At 37.9% G+C, this 15,373-nt stretch overlaps 1 protein-coding gene across 1 annotated transcript; it reads right to left on the bottom strand.

Moving 5' to 3' along the window:
• Positions 1 to 1,106: 1,106 nt before the first annotated feature.
• LOC140145215 (probable pyruvate dehydrogenase E1 component subunit alpha, mitochondrial) lies at positions 1,107 to 15,288 on the bottom strand. Its single transcript, XM_072166987.1, has 9 exons — positions 15,132 to 15,288; positions 13,262 to 13,330; positions 12,642 to 12,815; positions 10,282 to 10,408; positions 6,685 to 6,776; positions 5,942 to 6,190; positions 4,917 to 4,988; positions 3,696 to 3,872; positions 1,107 to 2,584 (listed from the first exon to the last, which is right to left on the bottom strand). Exons 1-9 carry the CDS (start codon positions 15,177 to 15,179, stop codon positions 2,423 to 2,425), a joined length of 1,170 nt encoding a protein of 389 aa, XP_072023088.1. The 5' UTR covers positions 15,180 to 15,288; the 3' UTR covers positions 1,107 to 2,422.
• Positions 15,289 to 15,373: the final 85 nt, after the last annotated feature.

Here is a 15,373-nt window from a genome sequence, read left to right as displayed (position 1 = left end):
TATCTTCCAAACAGGGAGTGTGAATTTCAAAAGGTTTATCTAAATGGGTGACTCCATTTAAAATTTACATCCCCTGTGTGGGACATTAACCCTAACCATGCTAAATCTTAAAACAATCTAACAAAGCAAAACTACTTCCCATGCACGCATCCCACGTGATGGGGTAGGCACAGTTGCATTGGCCAGGCCAGCGAAACACCTGTGTGGGCGATGCACTGCTTGGCATGCGAGGCGTTCTTGGGTCAAATACTAAATTGTGACTTCATATTCCAAAAACCCAGGGGTACCAAGCAACTTCTTTGTTTATATTCTCTCCATTTTTGTTCCTTCTTTCCTTTTTGATAGCCCAAAACCACTTGTAGCATTAGGGTTAGGGTTTTTGAATTGGCAAATACTAAATTGTGACTTCATATTCCAAAAACCCAGGGGTACCAAGCAACTTCTTTGTTTATATTCTCTCCTTTTTTGTTCCTTCTTTCCTTTTTGATAGTCCCAAACCACTTGTAGCATTAGGGTTAGGGTTTTTGAATTGGCAAATACTAAATTGTGACTTCATATTCCAAAAGCCCAGGGGTACCAAGCAACTTCTTTGTTTATATTCTCTCCTTTTTTGTTCCTTCTTTCCTTTTGATAGCCCAAAACCACTTGTAGCATTAGGGTTAGGGTTTTTGAATTGGCAAATACAAAATTGTGACTTCATATTCCAAAAGGGAAAATTACAATAACAAATGCTGTCTTTATGTATTTTGTTGCTGGGCCAATGTGACCATTTATTATTGAGATTTCAGGCCCCTGATGATTTATACTTAGATTTTATTTTTAAGTATGCCATGATCACAATGATATATCAAGATCTATTTAATTTTACTCAGTTTACTCAAAATAAGCTTGACAATATCAGGCACCACTTATAGTGAGTTTATAAAGGTTGCTGAACCCTGTTTTGAATAGTTGCTAAAAATTAGAGTGAAACTGAAAGTTGATATATGAAATAAATAAAACATTTTAGGATTGGGTGCACATTTTTTACATATTTGGGGGAATCAGGGGTTTTAAGAATCCCTAGTTTTAAAACCTAATGTTACCCCTGCATGTTAAGTAGTTATTTTACAGTTATCTTTTTCAAATGATGGAATACTCAGCTACTGGGGGGGTGCACCTCACAAGAAGATATGGGCTATTCCAGTTGAAATCCATACACCCCTGACCCCCTATGGAAGACATGACCTTAATTGTCCACACAAGAAGTGTGAATTTCAGATGGGGTTACCTGAATGGGTGACTACATTTGAAGCCCTGTGTGGTAGATTTTTTCTGCCATCCATATCCGTATGGATTTCAAATGCAATAGCCCAATGTATCACCTTAATAATTATTGCATAATTTAAGTCACTACATCACAAACTAACCAACCTGGGGTCAATTTCACTAAACTTTATGAAGCTTTGTAAGTCTTAAAATCAATCATAACTTGCCAACGTATCGTAAGTTCCATTTCACTAACATGACTTACGATCGCTACCCTTCATAAATACAGGGACCCTTCGTAAAGTTATGTCTAGTAAAAGAGTATTCATAACTTACGAATGGTTACTTGAGTTGTGAAGGGTTAACAGTTAAGTGAAATGGAACCCAGATCTCATACACCTTCAGTTTGACTGGTTCATACCGCCTCCTTGACCGGTTGACATTTTGCATGCACCACAGGAATTGTTATGAGCCATGTACGGCCATGTTGTGGACGTACACTGTGCTTGGGGGACAAATTCATTATTGCAACATACACCACAATTTGATACAATCATTACTATATGATCAACTCATAATAGGTGAGAGTTATTCAGTTTTTGTTATTGTTCGAGTCAAAAAGTTCCACCTTATGACAGCGTAAATCCACAAAAGCTGGCGTCAGTCACATACACAAAGCACAGTTCATGTAGGTGATGTGTCCAGCTGTGTGTAAACCATTCTATATCAATCAATAAGCCTTGCCCATTACAAGCTGATCAGAATATAACACCATGCTTACTATGTGACAAAGTCAGACATTATTGCATGAGCAAAGTTACTTTGCCCTCTGACCAGCCTGTGTGATATAAACCACAGAGGATTTTGCCACCAAATGAGTCACAGCCCAGCTGATTTGCCGATCCCAACATGCTTTGCGGTACCATAATAGAACTGCATGTGCCATAGAAAGTGTACACAATATCCATCGTTTCAACTTTCAATTACTCGCTTTAGACAGAGGTACTTACACTTTTGTTTGAAAAGATATGACCTCTGAAGTATTGTGAAACTATCTATAGCTCAATATTTGATCGGCTCTTGCTACTTTTTGTATGTACTTGATATGGAGCAAGCAGATAGATTGCAATGCATGATGGGATACTCCATTCAGATGCTGTGTGCTAGAGTTGATTTAATTTGAGGCATGATATGACATCGCATCACATCCCCTGACAGACATTTCTGGTGTATTATGGTAGATATCATCAAAGGTAGCAGACACTGGTAACTCAGTATCTTTCTTGGCTTTCTTAACAGCATCATCCACTTCTGCTCTCACACCCTGGTCAATCTCCTACAATAAAGGAAACATATACAGCATAATATTTGGCAGCATTTCACCAAGATTGTTGTCAATAGTTAATTAGGAAGTTTAAATACTTAACTTCATTTTGGGCAATAGAAAATTGTAGCAGTATTGACTTCATTAAATTTTCATAACAAGCTCGTTTTTGATTAACACAATCTACAGACTACAGTCTCTGAAGGAAAAAGAAATGTAGTCTTGAAATAAGAACACTGGGTTAAAGAAAATTAACTTCAAATTAATTTATCAGTTTATCAGAAAAATTCATCACATGAAAATGTGTACTCTTCCGGTACTACAAGCGGATCCATACTAACCTTGAATTGTTCTTGAGAACCTCTCTTAAGATCAGTAATGGGAGTGTCATTTGATGTAATGAGGTGATGCATTATGTTGCAAAGGATTCTGGGAAGGGTAAGGTATCTTCTCCTACAAGTAGATCCATACTAACCTTGAATTCTTTGTGTGAACCTATCATAAGATCAGTAAGGCCAAAAAAAAATTGTTTGTTTGTCCTCCACAGCTTTGAAAGAAGGCGATTGGTATGGCGAGGCGGATTAAAAAACAAAAAAAAACAACAAAAAAGCGGATTTGGCGTATTCCTGGACCTTGCTAGAGCTAAATGCTACAATCATTCATGGTGACTTAAAAAAACCAACATTTTGTTTCTTTAATATGCAGTTAAAGTTATAAATTGTGTTCATGTCATAGTCTTTTAATGATTTCAAATCCAATGTATTTTGAAGTCACTAAAAATAATAGACTATGACATGAAGTTATAACTTTGCATATTGAAGACACAAAATGTTTTTGGGGAGCTTTTTTAATTTTCAATCATGAAAGATCTTAGCATTTAGCTCTAGCTAGGTCCAGAGATACTCCAAATCGAAAAAAAAATTGAATTTTACTTTTTATTTAAAAAAAAAAAATAGAAAAAAAAAAAATATTGGTCAGGCCTTAATCTGAGGAGCGGGCGGTGGAGGACAAACAAACAACTTTGGCCTAATGGAGGTGTCATTTGATGTAATGAGGTGATGCATCATGTTGCAAAGGATTCTGGGAAGGGTAAGGTATCTTCTACAAGTGGATCCATACTAACCTTGAATTCTTCTTGTGAACCTATCCCACAACTCATCAGTTTTTCTCTGAAGCTTGTGATAGGATCACGCTGTTGTCTGATTTCCTGTATCTCCTCACGTGTCCGATAGCTAGTACCTGGATCACTCATACTATGGCCGCCATAACGATATGTCTCAACTTCCAAGACTATGGGACCCTGTTATATAAGGGAAATATAAATTAATGCTCTGTATGGTAGCCATAGGCTTCAACATAAAATGTCAAAGTTTAGAAATATATTCTCAAAATATCAAGAGCTATCTTAAGAGCCATTGAACCAATACTAGGGTTGTTTGTACTAATTTCAATGCATTTTTCATTCTAATTCCAAATATGGTCATGAAAATTTACAATTCTGAAATTGAACTTAAAAATGATTGAAACTTGTCTTCTGCAGTCGACACCCATGAGAGATTAAAAACTAATTAACTCTCTCCACATGGGTGTCGACTGTGAAGTGGACGACAAGTTTCAAATTGTTTTAGAAATTCAAAAAGTTCAGAATTATACATTTTTAAGACCATATTTGGTATCAGCATGAAAAATGCATTAGAATGAGTACAAACAAGCCTGGTAAAGGTTCTTAAAAGCAAGATAAACAACCAAAACAAAAACAATAAACATATTGAATGACTTGCAATTTGGTATCAAGTGTGCAATATCAGGACAGATATTTTACACTTCACATAATACATTGTAATTTTTTGTACTGATCGACCAATGTTTAGCCAGTCTATTCTCAACATGAAAACAAAGGGAACCTTTACCAAGTAATACGCTGGCGAAGTTACGTAATTAATCGGATTAACTACCATAGCAATAGGTACAACCATTATTTTGAATATACCGCGCTGCACTACAAGCAGGTTGCACTCATCACCTGTCTTCAATCATATAACAGATTGAATACAATACCGCTCTTTTCAAAGAGACTAATCTTACAGGTGCAAGTGATTAGCATTTCTTTGACATCTATGGTTCAATGCAGAGGTACCGCATGAACGTAGTAGTGCAGCGCGATATAATCAAAAATTGTATGTACCTATTGCTATGGTAGTTAATTCGATTATTACATAACTTCGCCAGCGTATACAAGTGTCATTTCATGTAGTGAGGTGATGCATCATGTTGCAAAGGATTCTGGGAAGGGTAAGAAATGCCCTCTCAGGTGCAATATGATCCTGCTCATGTCAAATTTTACCTTTTCTGAATTGCAGTAGTCAACAGCCCATTTGGTAGCCTCTCGCACAGCCAATACATCCATACCATCAACCTATATGCAAAATATACAGACATCTTTAAAGGACTGTTTAGCTAACATTTCTGGTGCATTCTGGGAACTTTTATCACGCTTACAAAATGTTGTCAATTGCACTTCATTGCATCAAGGTCAATAACTCCCATACTCAATTTACCAGAGAAAATTGCACACATTTCAAAATGAATGTTCTCACAGAAGACAAAAATAAAGGGATAAACATAGGGAAATGTTGGAGAAAAAAAATAGAGGGAAAAAGGGTAAAATTTATAGGAATAATATAGGACTTTCAAGCATTTATCCATATCTGTCACATCGGTAGAGTCTCCTTCATCAGGTAACATCACCAACCTAAGCAACAGATGTAAATCATATTCATTACTTTAACAGTTTTGCTCATATGGTAAGGACAGGTATTTGTCTCTCTCAAGAAGCATGTTGAAGAAATAAAGTTTCTTCAGGTAACCTCATTTGTAATTTACACTCCCTGTGTGGAAGATTATAGTCATGTCTTCCATAGGGGGTGTATAAATGTCAACTGGAATAACCAAATATGGAACAGATGACAATGAATGGGTGGCTCCATTTGAAATTCACACCGCCTGTGTGAGAGATTAAGGTCATGTCTTCCATAGGGAATGCATGACTCACCCAGGTCCCTGGTACATTAAATTCACACCCCCTGTATGGGAGATTAAGGTCGTGTCTTCCATAGGGAATGCATGACACACCCAGATCCCTGGTACATTAAATTCACACCCCTGTGTGAGATTAAGGTCGTGTCTTCCATATGGGATGTATGACTCACCCAGATCCTTGGTACATTAAATTCACACCCCTTGTGTGAGAGATTAAGGTCATGTCTTCCATAGGGAATGCATGACACACCCAGATCCCTGGTACATTAAATTCACACCCCTTGTGTGGGAGATTAAGGTCATGTCTTCCATAGGGGATATATGACTCACCCAGATCCCTGGTACATAGTCTCCTCTTGTGTAGTAATCTGTACTTGCCGATGCTCTTTCTACAGATGTCCCCATACCATACTTGTTGTTCTCACATACAAATATTGCTGGTAGATCCCAGAGCTTAGCGATGTTATACGCTTCAAATAACTGACCCTGATTGGCTGCACCATCACCATAGAGGGCGACACATACATTCTTCTTTCCTTGATTCTTTAAAGCAAGGGCTATGCCAGCACCTAGTGGAACCTGTAGTTCAACAAGAGAAAATTAAACCTATGGTAAATGCATTATTAGGCTAAAAAATAATATTGTTTGTTTTCTGAATGATTTTTTTGTGTTGGCAAACCTTGGGTGTATTCTTGGTGCTGTGGTGGCGCCAGTTTTTTTTTTTTTCGGGGACCATGGGGGGAGGGGAAGTTGAATCTTTCATATATTTTATTACTTTCATGAAAGATTAAGTGACATTGCTTTGTGCATGCCGTCTATTACATGGTATACTGCAGTGTCTGCATTGTCAATCAACAAAGTGTCGCTCAATTTAGAATAAGGAGCATTTCATGACGGTTAGTTTTAGATATTACAGGCATGAGATTGGCTTTACTTCAAAAAAGCGTAAGTAACACATAAAAGCAGTGTGAAATTGGCAAACACAAAAGGCTCAAAATAAATAAAAACATGCCAATTTGAGCAGTCAAAAAAGCTGAATTCAACTGATCAGCTATTGATTATTTTCTAATTACCTGTGCTCCTACGATGCCATTGCCACCATAGAAGTTATTGCCGTACATATGCATGGAACCTCCTTTGCCCTTGGCACAACCAGTTTTTCGACCTGGAAAACAATAAACATTTTCCTAATGTCACAAAAGAGATGGTCAAAAGAACAATGAACAAAACCAAGTAAAGGAAATCAACAACTTGACCATGTAACTAATTTACGATCAACAACTGGACTAATACGAGTTGTTTCTGAGACAATGCCCGTTGATAGTGCATTGAACCAGCTCCTCCTCTGTATTGATAAGCAAATATGACTGTCTATATCTATTGCGCTAACCATTCAGTCCAATAACGCATAACGTCAATTTGAGTTTTGTGGGCTATTTGAAAATGAGTATTGTTCACACCTGTATGCCATTTGTCGAAATAACCTTAACAGACCAAATCCAGAAAACGGGGGGAATCAAAAAGGGACCTGCCCCATCATTCAAAACAAACGGTGACTGCGCCCCATTTATCGAAAAACAGGGACATAGCATACGTACCCGTGAGTTCAGCTAGAATTGAATGAACTGTTATGTTTCTTAAAAATAAGACCATCCATGGGCCCTTTATGCTGTGATGACTACATACAGGGTGTCCCAAAAACAAGAGGCCCCTCATTGTGCCCTCTTTTTCTCCTATTTACGAAAAGTTGATTAAATATATTTTGGTATGTAAAGAAACCTTTACTCATTAGCTTTAATAAACCAAAACAATTATTTCAATCGGCTCACAACTTTTGAAGATATGCCCTTTTGAATAAAAGTACCCTTTTTCACTCTGTCCACGGATAGCAAACAGAGTGGTTGGGATGGCTCATGCTGTGGAGTGGCCTGCACGATCACCAGACCTCACACCAATTGATTTTTTTTTCCTTTGTGCCAAAATCCAAGATCTTATAACGTATTACTGAATGCATTTGCAAGTATCCGGCGCACAAGGATGGTACGCAACGCAATTGATGTAATGAGGACCAGGGCTGAAACCTGTATTCGCCAAGGATGTAACCAGGTAGATGGCAGAGCAGCACAGTATAGGCCCTAAACTCACTTCAGAAGAACCAAAGACAAACCAAACAGCCTTTTAGGGCTACCTTTTATCCTAAAAAGAGAAATGACATATGTTGTAAATAAAAAAAAGAAAGCAAGAAACTACAAAGTAAGAAAGTAAGAAACCTAATAAAACAAAAAGGCATAAATAACCAAGAAAAAATAAGTAATTGAAGTAAAGTCCCATTCGGCATCCAATTTACCCACAAATTAATGACAATATTAACAAAATCCATTGCCCATAAAGCCACCGGTAAATCCCATTCCATAAATAAAGTTATTTTATAAAGTTATCATTGAGGAATGTTTGATATTCATGCATGGTATGTGTACTCCTTTTCAATCTTTAAAGTAGTGAAACCTTCTCCATGGACAGAGTGAAAAACGGGTACATTTCTTTAAAAGAGCATATCTTTAAAAGTTGTAAGCCGATTGATATAATTGTTTTGGTTTGTTAAAGATAACGACTCAGGGTTTCTTTACATACCAAAATATATTTGATCAACTTGTCAGAAATAGGAGAAAAAGAGGGCGCAATGAGGGGCCTCTTTTTTTGGGGACACCCTGTACCTGTGAGTTCAGCTAGAATTGAATGTACTGTTATGCCTCTTAAGTAAGACCATCCATGGGCCCTGTACGCTGTGATGACTACATACCTGTGAGTTCAGCTAGAATTGAATGTACTGTTATGCCTCTTAAGTAAGACCATCCATGGGCCCTGTACGCTGTGATGACTACATACCTGTGAGTTCAGCTAGAATTGAATGTACTGTTATGCCTCTTAAGTAAGACCACCCATGGGCCCTGTATGCTGTGATGACTACATACCTGTGAGTTCAGCTAGAATTGAATGTACTGTTATGCCTCTTAAGTAAGACCATCCATGGGCCCTGTATACTGTGATGACTACATACCTGTGAGTTCAGCTAGAATTGAATGTACTGTTATGCCTCTTAACGCGGCTGTGTACTCAAGACGTTGTTTCTTTCGCAAAATTGAGATTTTTTTGATATTTGTTACTTTGTTATGTTTTTTATTAATACAAGGAAAGAAAATCCAAATTTTTAAACTCCAACTGCGCTATTTTATGGATTTTATTTCACTATTTCATTCGTGTTTGCAATTTTAAAAGAGAGAAAATCTTTGTTGTATCAGCGAGGTACACTTGGCATAACAACGCATCGCTGGCTGCGTATCGCGCAATTTGTTAACGCACAGATACGCTACGCATCACGCTGACGCTTATCTGCATGCGTGGCGCATCCTTTGGAAACACTAATTTCAAGTGGTCAAATGGCTCCGTTTTAGCTGCTAAAATGTGGGTTTTTTCAAGTTCTCTCCCTCGATTTGAATATCAAGTTATGAATGGATTTCGCTCAAACTTCTCAACGGGCTGTGGATTTACCCGATGTTCACGTAATATAAGGTAGAAAAACGAAAACTGCCGCATTCTCCTGTGAGATTCGATGAAAGGGCAAAATGTGACCACTTTAAACTTCAACGGCCATTATTTCAATGTTCATTTTCTCGGTAAAATGACAATTTAGGTACACGATAACTCAATAAATACAGCATCTATAGGTAAGCAAATATGATCATCGTAAAAAGCATGATCGACTCAAGAAACGGTTTTCTCATTTTTTTTTATATTTTGGTCTATTTCCGATTTTAGGCATCATTTTGTGCAAATAGGCGTTTGTGAATTTTAAAAGTTCATTTTGATGCCTTATATGGTCAATATCTCAAAACTAAGGCCAATATCAAAAAATAAAAAACCGTTTTTGGAATGGAGCCTCAAGATTGAGCTAAAAACAAAATAAAATATTTTGGAAAGAGTGTTTTTTGTTATGATGTACCTAACAAATATTGCCAAAAACTCACTTTTTGTGATTTTCTTCATAATTGTTGTTTTTACCCCAAATCTGTATTTATATTAAGATTTATTGATGTCTTGCCTTTATAAAAATGTATACTTTTATATGCCTTGCGCGAATAATTACAAAGTTATTGCACTTTTACTACATGCATGTCTGAGAGTACACAGCCACCTTAAGTAAGACCATCCATGGGCCCTGTACGCTGTGATGACTACATACCTGTGAGTTCAGCTAGAATTGAATGTACTGTTATGCCTCTTAAGTAAGCCCATCCATGGGCCCTGTACGCTGTGATGACTACATACCTGTGAGTTCAGCTAGAATTGAATGTACTGTTATGCCTCTTAAGTAAGCCCATCCATGGGCCCTGTACGCTGTGATGACTACATACCTGTGAGTTCAGCTAGAATTGAATGTACTGTTATGCCTCTTAAGTAAGACCATCCATGGGCCCTGTATGCTGTGATGACTACATACCTGTGAGTTCAGCTAGAATTGAATGTACTGTTATGCCTCTTAAGTAAGACCATCCATGGGCCCTGTATGCTGTGATAACTACATACCTGTGAGTTCAGCTAGAATTGAATGTACTGTTATGCCTCTTAAGTAAGACCATTCATGGGTCCTGTATGCTGTGATGACTACATACCTGTGAGTTCAGCTAGAATTGAATGTACTGTTATGCCTCTTAAGTAAGCCCATCCATGGGCCCTGTATGCTGTGATAACTGCATCATCTGGAGTAATGGATGCTGATATACCAACTGCACATGCTTCCTGTTGAATAAAACACCAGTAAATTGCTATTTTACATATGAAGAACTTTGTTTCAAAACCCCTTACATCTACTTGCCCAATTTTGAGAACACATCAAAAAATCATTGATATAAGGGAGGTTTCAACAAAAGCAGTTTTTGGCTGGATGCTCATCCTACCCAAGCATCCCACCAAAAACTGCTTTCCCCCATCAGTGACTTTTTTTATAATTTTTTGATGTGGTTGAACAAATTCATCAGGATCGGTAGAGTAAAGTCAATCAAAAGGTTCTTATTTCTGATCCAATAAATTGCACTTACTGTGTACGTTTCGATAACCACTCGGTTATCTTTATCAACACTGAATGAAGACTACTACTGTGAACTGGTCATCCAATCACCTATTGATTTCTTGGTGATAGACTTGTTGACTGTGTTGCCAGTTAATCTTTTTCCTGTTGGATGTTTTGATGGATTTTTCACAGGATGTAGCAGTTCATCAAAAATGTGAGAAAGCTGATATTGACCTTCATCTCTGTTCATGGTGGCGCCCCTTCTCTTCCTGATCTCTATAGCCTCCTTGACCCAACGTTTATATCTGTCTTGCTCCGTGCCTATGACCTCTGCCTCCCCCCAACCGATGACATGGTTCCTCTCTGCAACATGATCTCTGATGGCCGATTTATGGATGGTTGTAAGCGATTCTTTCCTGCTTGCTCTGGTGACTGTTTTTCCAAGAACTCTGTTTGACAGGAAAGATCGCATTATAACTGAAGAGGAAGATAAGATCGCAGAAGAAGAGAAGGTCCAGGAAGCGCTGAAAGTATGTGGTTATCCTGATTGGACATTTAAACGGGTGAAAGACCAGATGCAGGCAGTCAAGCCTAAGAAATCCACCAAGAGTACAGAAGAACAGACAAAGAGCAAAGGGATGGTTGTCAAAGGCGCCAGTGAAAGAGTGTCGAGAGTCATGAAATCCTACAACATCTCCACTGCTATGCGTCCACACAGCACCCTTAGGAAACAGCTGGTGCACCCGAAGGATAAACGCGATCCGCTTAATACAACTCAAGCCATATACAACATTCCTTGCTTGAACTGCGATCTCTCATACGTGGGAGAGACAGGAAGGAAATTTGGTACTCGACTAGATGAGCACCGCGCGGAAGCAGAAAAAGAACTAAAAATACCAATCCCATAGAGTTTGTGTGTACCACATCCCCACCACCACATCCCCCACCACCGCCACCCTGCCCATTCTGAATTCTATGAAGCACAGTGTCAGTAATAAAAAGTTCAAGTATTTCTTTTTACAGGGTTGAAAGTGCATTTTATTTAGCAATAAAATGAGACCACAAGCATGACAATACCTTCTTGCTTGACAGAGATATCATCATTTGTTTTGAGTCGACTTTGGCAAAATGTAACGTCGCCACCAAAAGCTCAAGACACACGATCATACGTGTACGCAGCCTGCGTATTACTATATGTGACTTGCTCCAACGAAATGGGCTATTCCATTTAAAACCCACACTACCCCTGTGGAAGATTTTGGAAATATCTTCCTCAGGGGGGACTATGTTTTTCAAATGTAATGAACACATTATCCAGCTCCATTAGAATTTCATACACCTTCTGAGAAAGATTCAACTTGAATCTTTCACAGAGGGAGGGTGAGTTTCAAATAGAGCTGCCTAATGTGTTCATTCCATTTGAAATTCATACTCCCCCTATGTAAGATATTTCCAAAATCTTCCACAGGGGTAGTGTGGGTTTTAAATGGAATAGCCCAATGAGCGTACAGTCGCAAGATGGGAGTTCCGAGAATGTTCCAATTGTTGAATTGGTGTTCTTTGTTCAAAGACACCTGTATAGTCAGTTTTGAAAGTTGCACCTAAACCCACTGAAAATGTTGCTTTTGTTTCTAGAGAGCCTAGATGTTGCAATACAACATCACATAATATTGTACAATGTTACTGTCCTGACATTGTTATCTTCATTATTTGAGTTAAACAATAATGGTGATTCAGTTTTGAATTGATGATAAACTGTTACTTTTGTGAAAAGACTGTGTGTCTTCATGAATAGAGAAGACAGAATCCCTGATCTCTTAGGATTCATAGCGATTACCTCATTTGTGACGTGCTCCCACTAATGAGCATAAATAATTGGTAGTTTCAAGACCTTCTGGCTGCTGAGTTGATGTTCTACCAACTGTTACGGTCATTTTGTGGGAGCAGGTCACATAGGCATACCTGTCCTGAGTAGAGATGACAGAATCCCCTAATCTCCTTGGATTTATAGAGATTACCAGCTGCAGTTTCCATACGTCTTATCACCTGCATTTGTCTATAGTAGGTCATAGCATCTTCCTTAGTCACACTAACTTCTGTGGATGGGCCGGAGTCTAACTTGTGCAATTTGTAATTCTATTGAAAAATTAAAAAACAATATAGTGAATTTTCACATGACTATGCTTAATACACTAACATCACTGAAGTTTGTAATTTAATCAGAGTCTTACTATAACTTACTTTTTCCAAACTTGCTACGTTGTATCTGGAACCTCCAGTATTCATCGGACAACTGACTCCTCTGGACTGGAGTTTATACATGGAACATAGTGAGTTTGCAAATGCTAAGGCCTAAAAAGAAATTGTTGGATTAAATAAAACCATGCTTTCGCAGGCACTTGGGATAGTCAACAAGGACTCATTTTAATTGCCAATTATGGCTAGGCTTTAAACCATTTATGTTCAAACTTGCATTTGCAGATGATCTTATTAATACCCTCCTTGATTGGTTCAAAATTGGACACTATATTCATTTTGGCCAATTGGCAGGTAGTTCTCATAGGGGATATAACAATACTTACAGCAGTGGTAAAAGCAGCTTCTGTTGCGCCACTGGAATATTGTCTACACAACACCAATACATTGCCAGGCTGAAAATACAAACAAACAAAGTCTTACCGATTTAAAGGTGGGTACCCGATTGACAGCCTTATCCCTCACTTAACCCCATCAAAATGCAGATTTTGGTATCTAGGTCAAAGCTCATATTTTTCTCATTAGGCCCTTTACAATTAATTCTTAGTTTCCTGTTTCCCTCGTGCGTCCAAAGTAGAGAATTGCAAAATATTTAATTATTTTATTTTATTTTGGATTTTCTCTTTTAAAATAAGTTTTAATGACTTCCATTTGCTACTTTCTGACTTTGCTTATCAATATAATGATGAATAAACAAAGAACATAACTGTACCATTACTCATGTATAAAATCAAACATAGTTGTAAAATAATTAAATGCATGTTCCTAGTCAAAACTAGTTCTAGTAACTATAACTCAGCATACTGAGTTATAGGGCACTCTATTCATATCTGTACCACAAATAAGAAACATCACAATATGTGGGCTCATTTTGGGCTCCAAGGTCTGCCAAGGATGTAGACGAGGAACTCTCAAGGACAGTTTTGGCCTGCATGGATGATTTTAATCCCCATTGTTGTACCAGAGTTTGGGCGTACATGGATGATTTTAATCCCATTATACTATACTACCATACCAAAGTTGAGATAATTGATCTACATTGATCTCAACTTTTGGGTGGGTTCAACATCCCCTGAGTTGGCAAAACCTGCAATCTTCATGGAGTAATTTACTTAGTGCAAAAGTGGTCACAATATTGCTCTGCAAAATTGCTTTATTTTCATGATTTGGATTTATCATATTGAGCAGCATTCTACTTGTGATGTTTCTACACTGTGTAGAGAGGGTCTACAGCATCTCTGAGGTAAAACTGACAAATACAAGGTATATTTCTTGATGCTTGAAGTTTGTTTTTCTTAAACGTACAGTGCATCCCTATGTACCGCTGCAAGACTTCAGGTCCGTAGATGTCATTATGTTTATGATAAAGACTGAAGTCTTGCTGGCAAGACTAAGTCAAAACAGGTTGATGTAGGATGCCACCACTTGTTTTAAAATAAAGAAAATAATAGATAATTAATAATTAATAATTAAATGTCGCCTCATCCCTTGTTTTCAACCATGAAACAGGAAACTAAGAATCATTTGTGAAGGGCCTTATCATGAAACCATTACCATTACCATTCCAAATCTGCATATTTCTGAAGAAATCATAAAAAAACTGGCTAATTAGTCTCAAATATTACGGTACTGTAATATTACGGTACTGTAATATTCCTTCAACAATCTACCGTACGCATACGGTCATGACGGTATAAATTATTTATACCGTCGTGACCGTACAACCTTATACTTATACATTGTTGGACAGCTAGTATCAGTTTGTGAATGAGGACAATTACGTATAATAAGTTCCTTGTACTAATTTATCTGTATAATTTGGCCTGACTAAAGTTATTTTCAATAAACTTCCGTGGTCCGAGCTGTGCGCCAGGCGTCTACGAGCGTACACACAGAAAAAGTAAGCAATCACGTTAATTGGCTGATCAACGCACTTGACAACACATGAACAAGTCGGTTGATTGGTTGTCTGTTCGGCGCGTAGTAAGCGACCTTGTCACTTTTACGCGATCGCAATTCACCAACGCGTACCCCGACCACGAAAGTAATAAAAAAACAACTTTAACTATGCTATGTCTGGTTCCAATTCCATACAGCAATAATATGCATGACAATGAAAAAAAAGTAAGTAAGCTTACGCTCATCTCATCATGCATGTCATGCGCTGGGTGTCAGACTGTTTATGATCATACTCACATTAGAGCGCCGGGAAGCATTCCCAATACTCCTAATTAAAGACAACATTGTTCTATTACTATTGTGAAAACAATAGTGTGGATGTGATGTGTAAAATGTAGCTGAAATTTGGCACAAACTTGTGCAATGGTGTGATGTCGGCAATGAATGTCATCGACCATTCCCTTTTAATGGAAATTCTTTTATAGTCCCGAAAAAACCTTTGACCTAGCACTGAATCAGTGATGTCATCAGAATGGTTC

This window comes from Amphiura filiformis, unplaced genomic scaffold (assembly GCF_039555335.1).
Source record: "Amphiura filiformis unplaced genomic scaffold, Afil_fr2py scaffold_174, whole genome shotgun sequence".
NCBI classification, from domain to species: Eukaryota; Metazoa; Echinodermata; class Ophiuroidea; order Amphilepidida; family Amphiuridae; genus Amphiura; species Amphiura filiformis.
This window is presented reverse-complemented; position numbering and strand designations above follow the sequence as displayed.

Bases quoted from the DNA above. Each gene is read 5' to 3' on its own strand.
- LOC140145215 (XM_072166987.1), bottom strand. From the start codon at position 15,179: ATGTTGTCTTTAATTAGGAGTATTGGGAATGCTTCCCGGCGCTCTAAT. The intron at 10,409-12,641 runs GTATGCCTATGT...TTTATTCAACAG, and splicing joins GTCATCTCTACTCAGGACAG to GAAGCATGTGCAGTTGGTAT. The intron at 6,777-10,281 runs GTATGTAGTCAT...ATTGTTTTCCAG, and splicing joins AATTCTAGCTGAACTCACAG to GTCGAAAAACTGGTTGTGCC.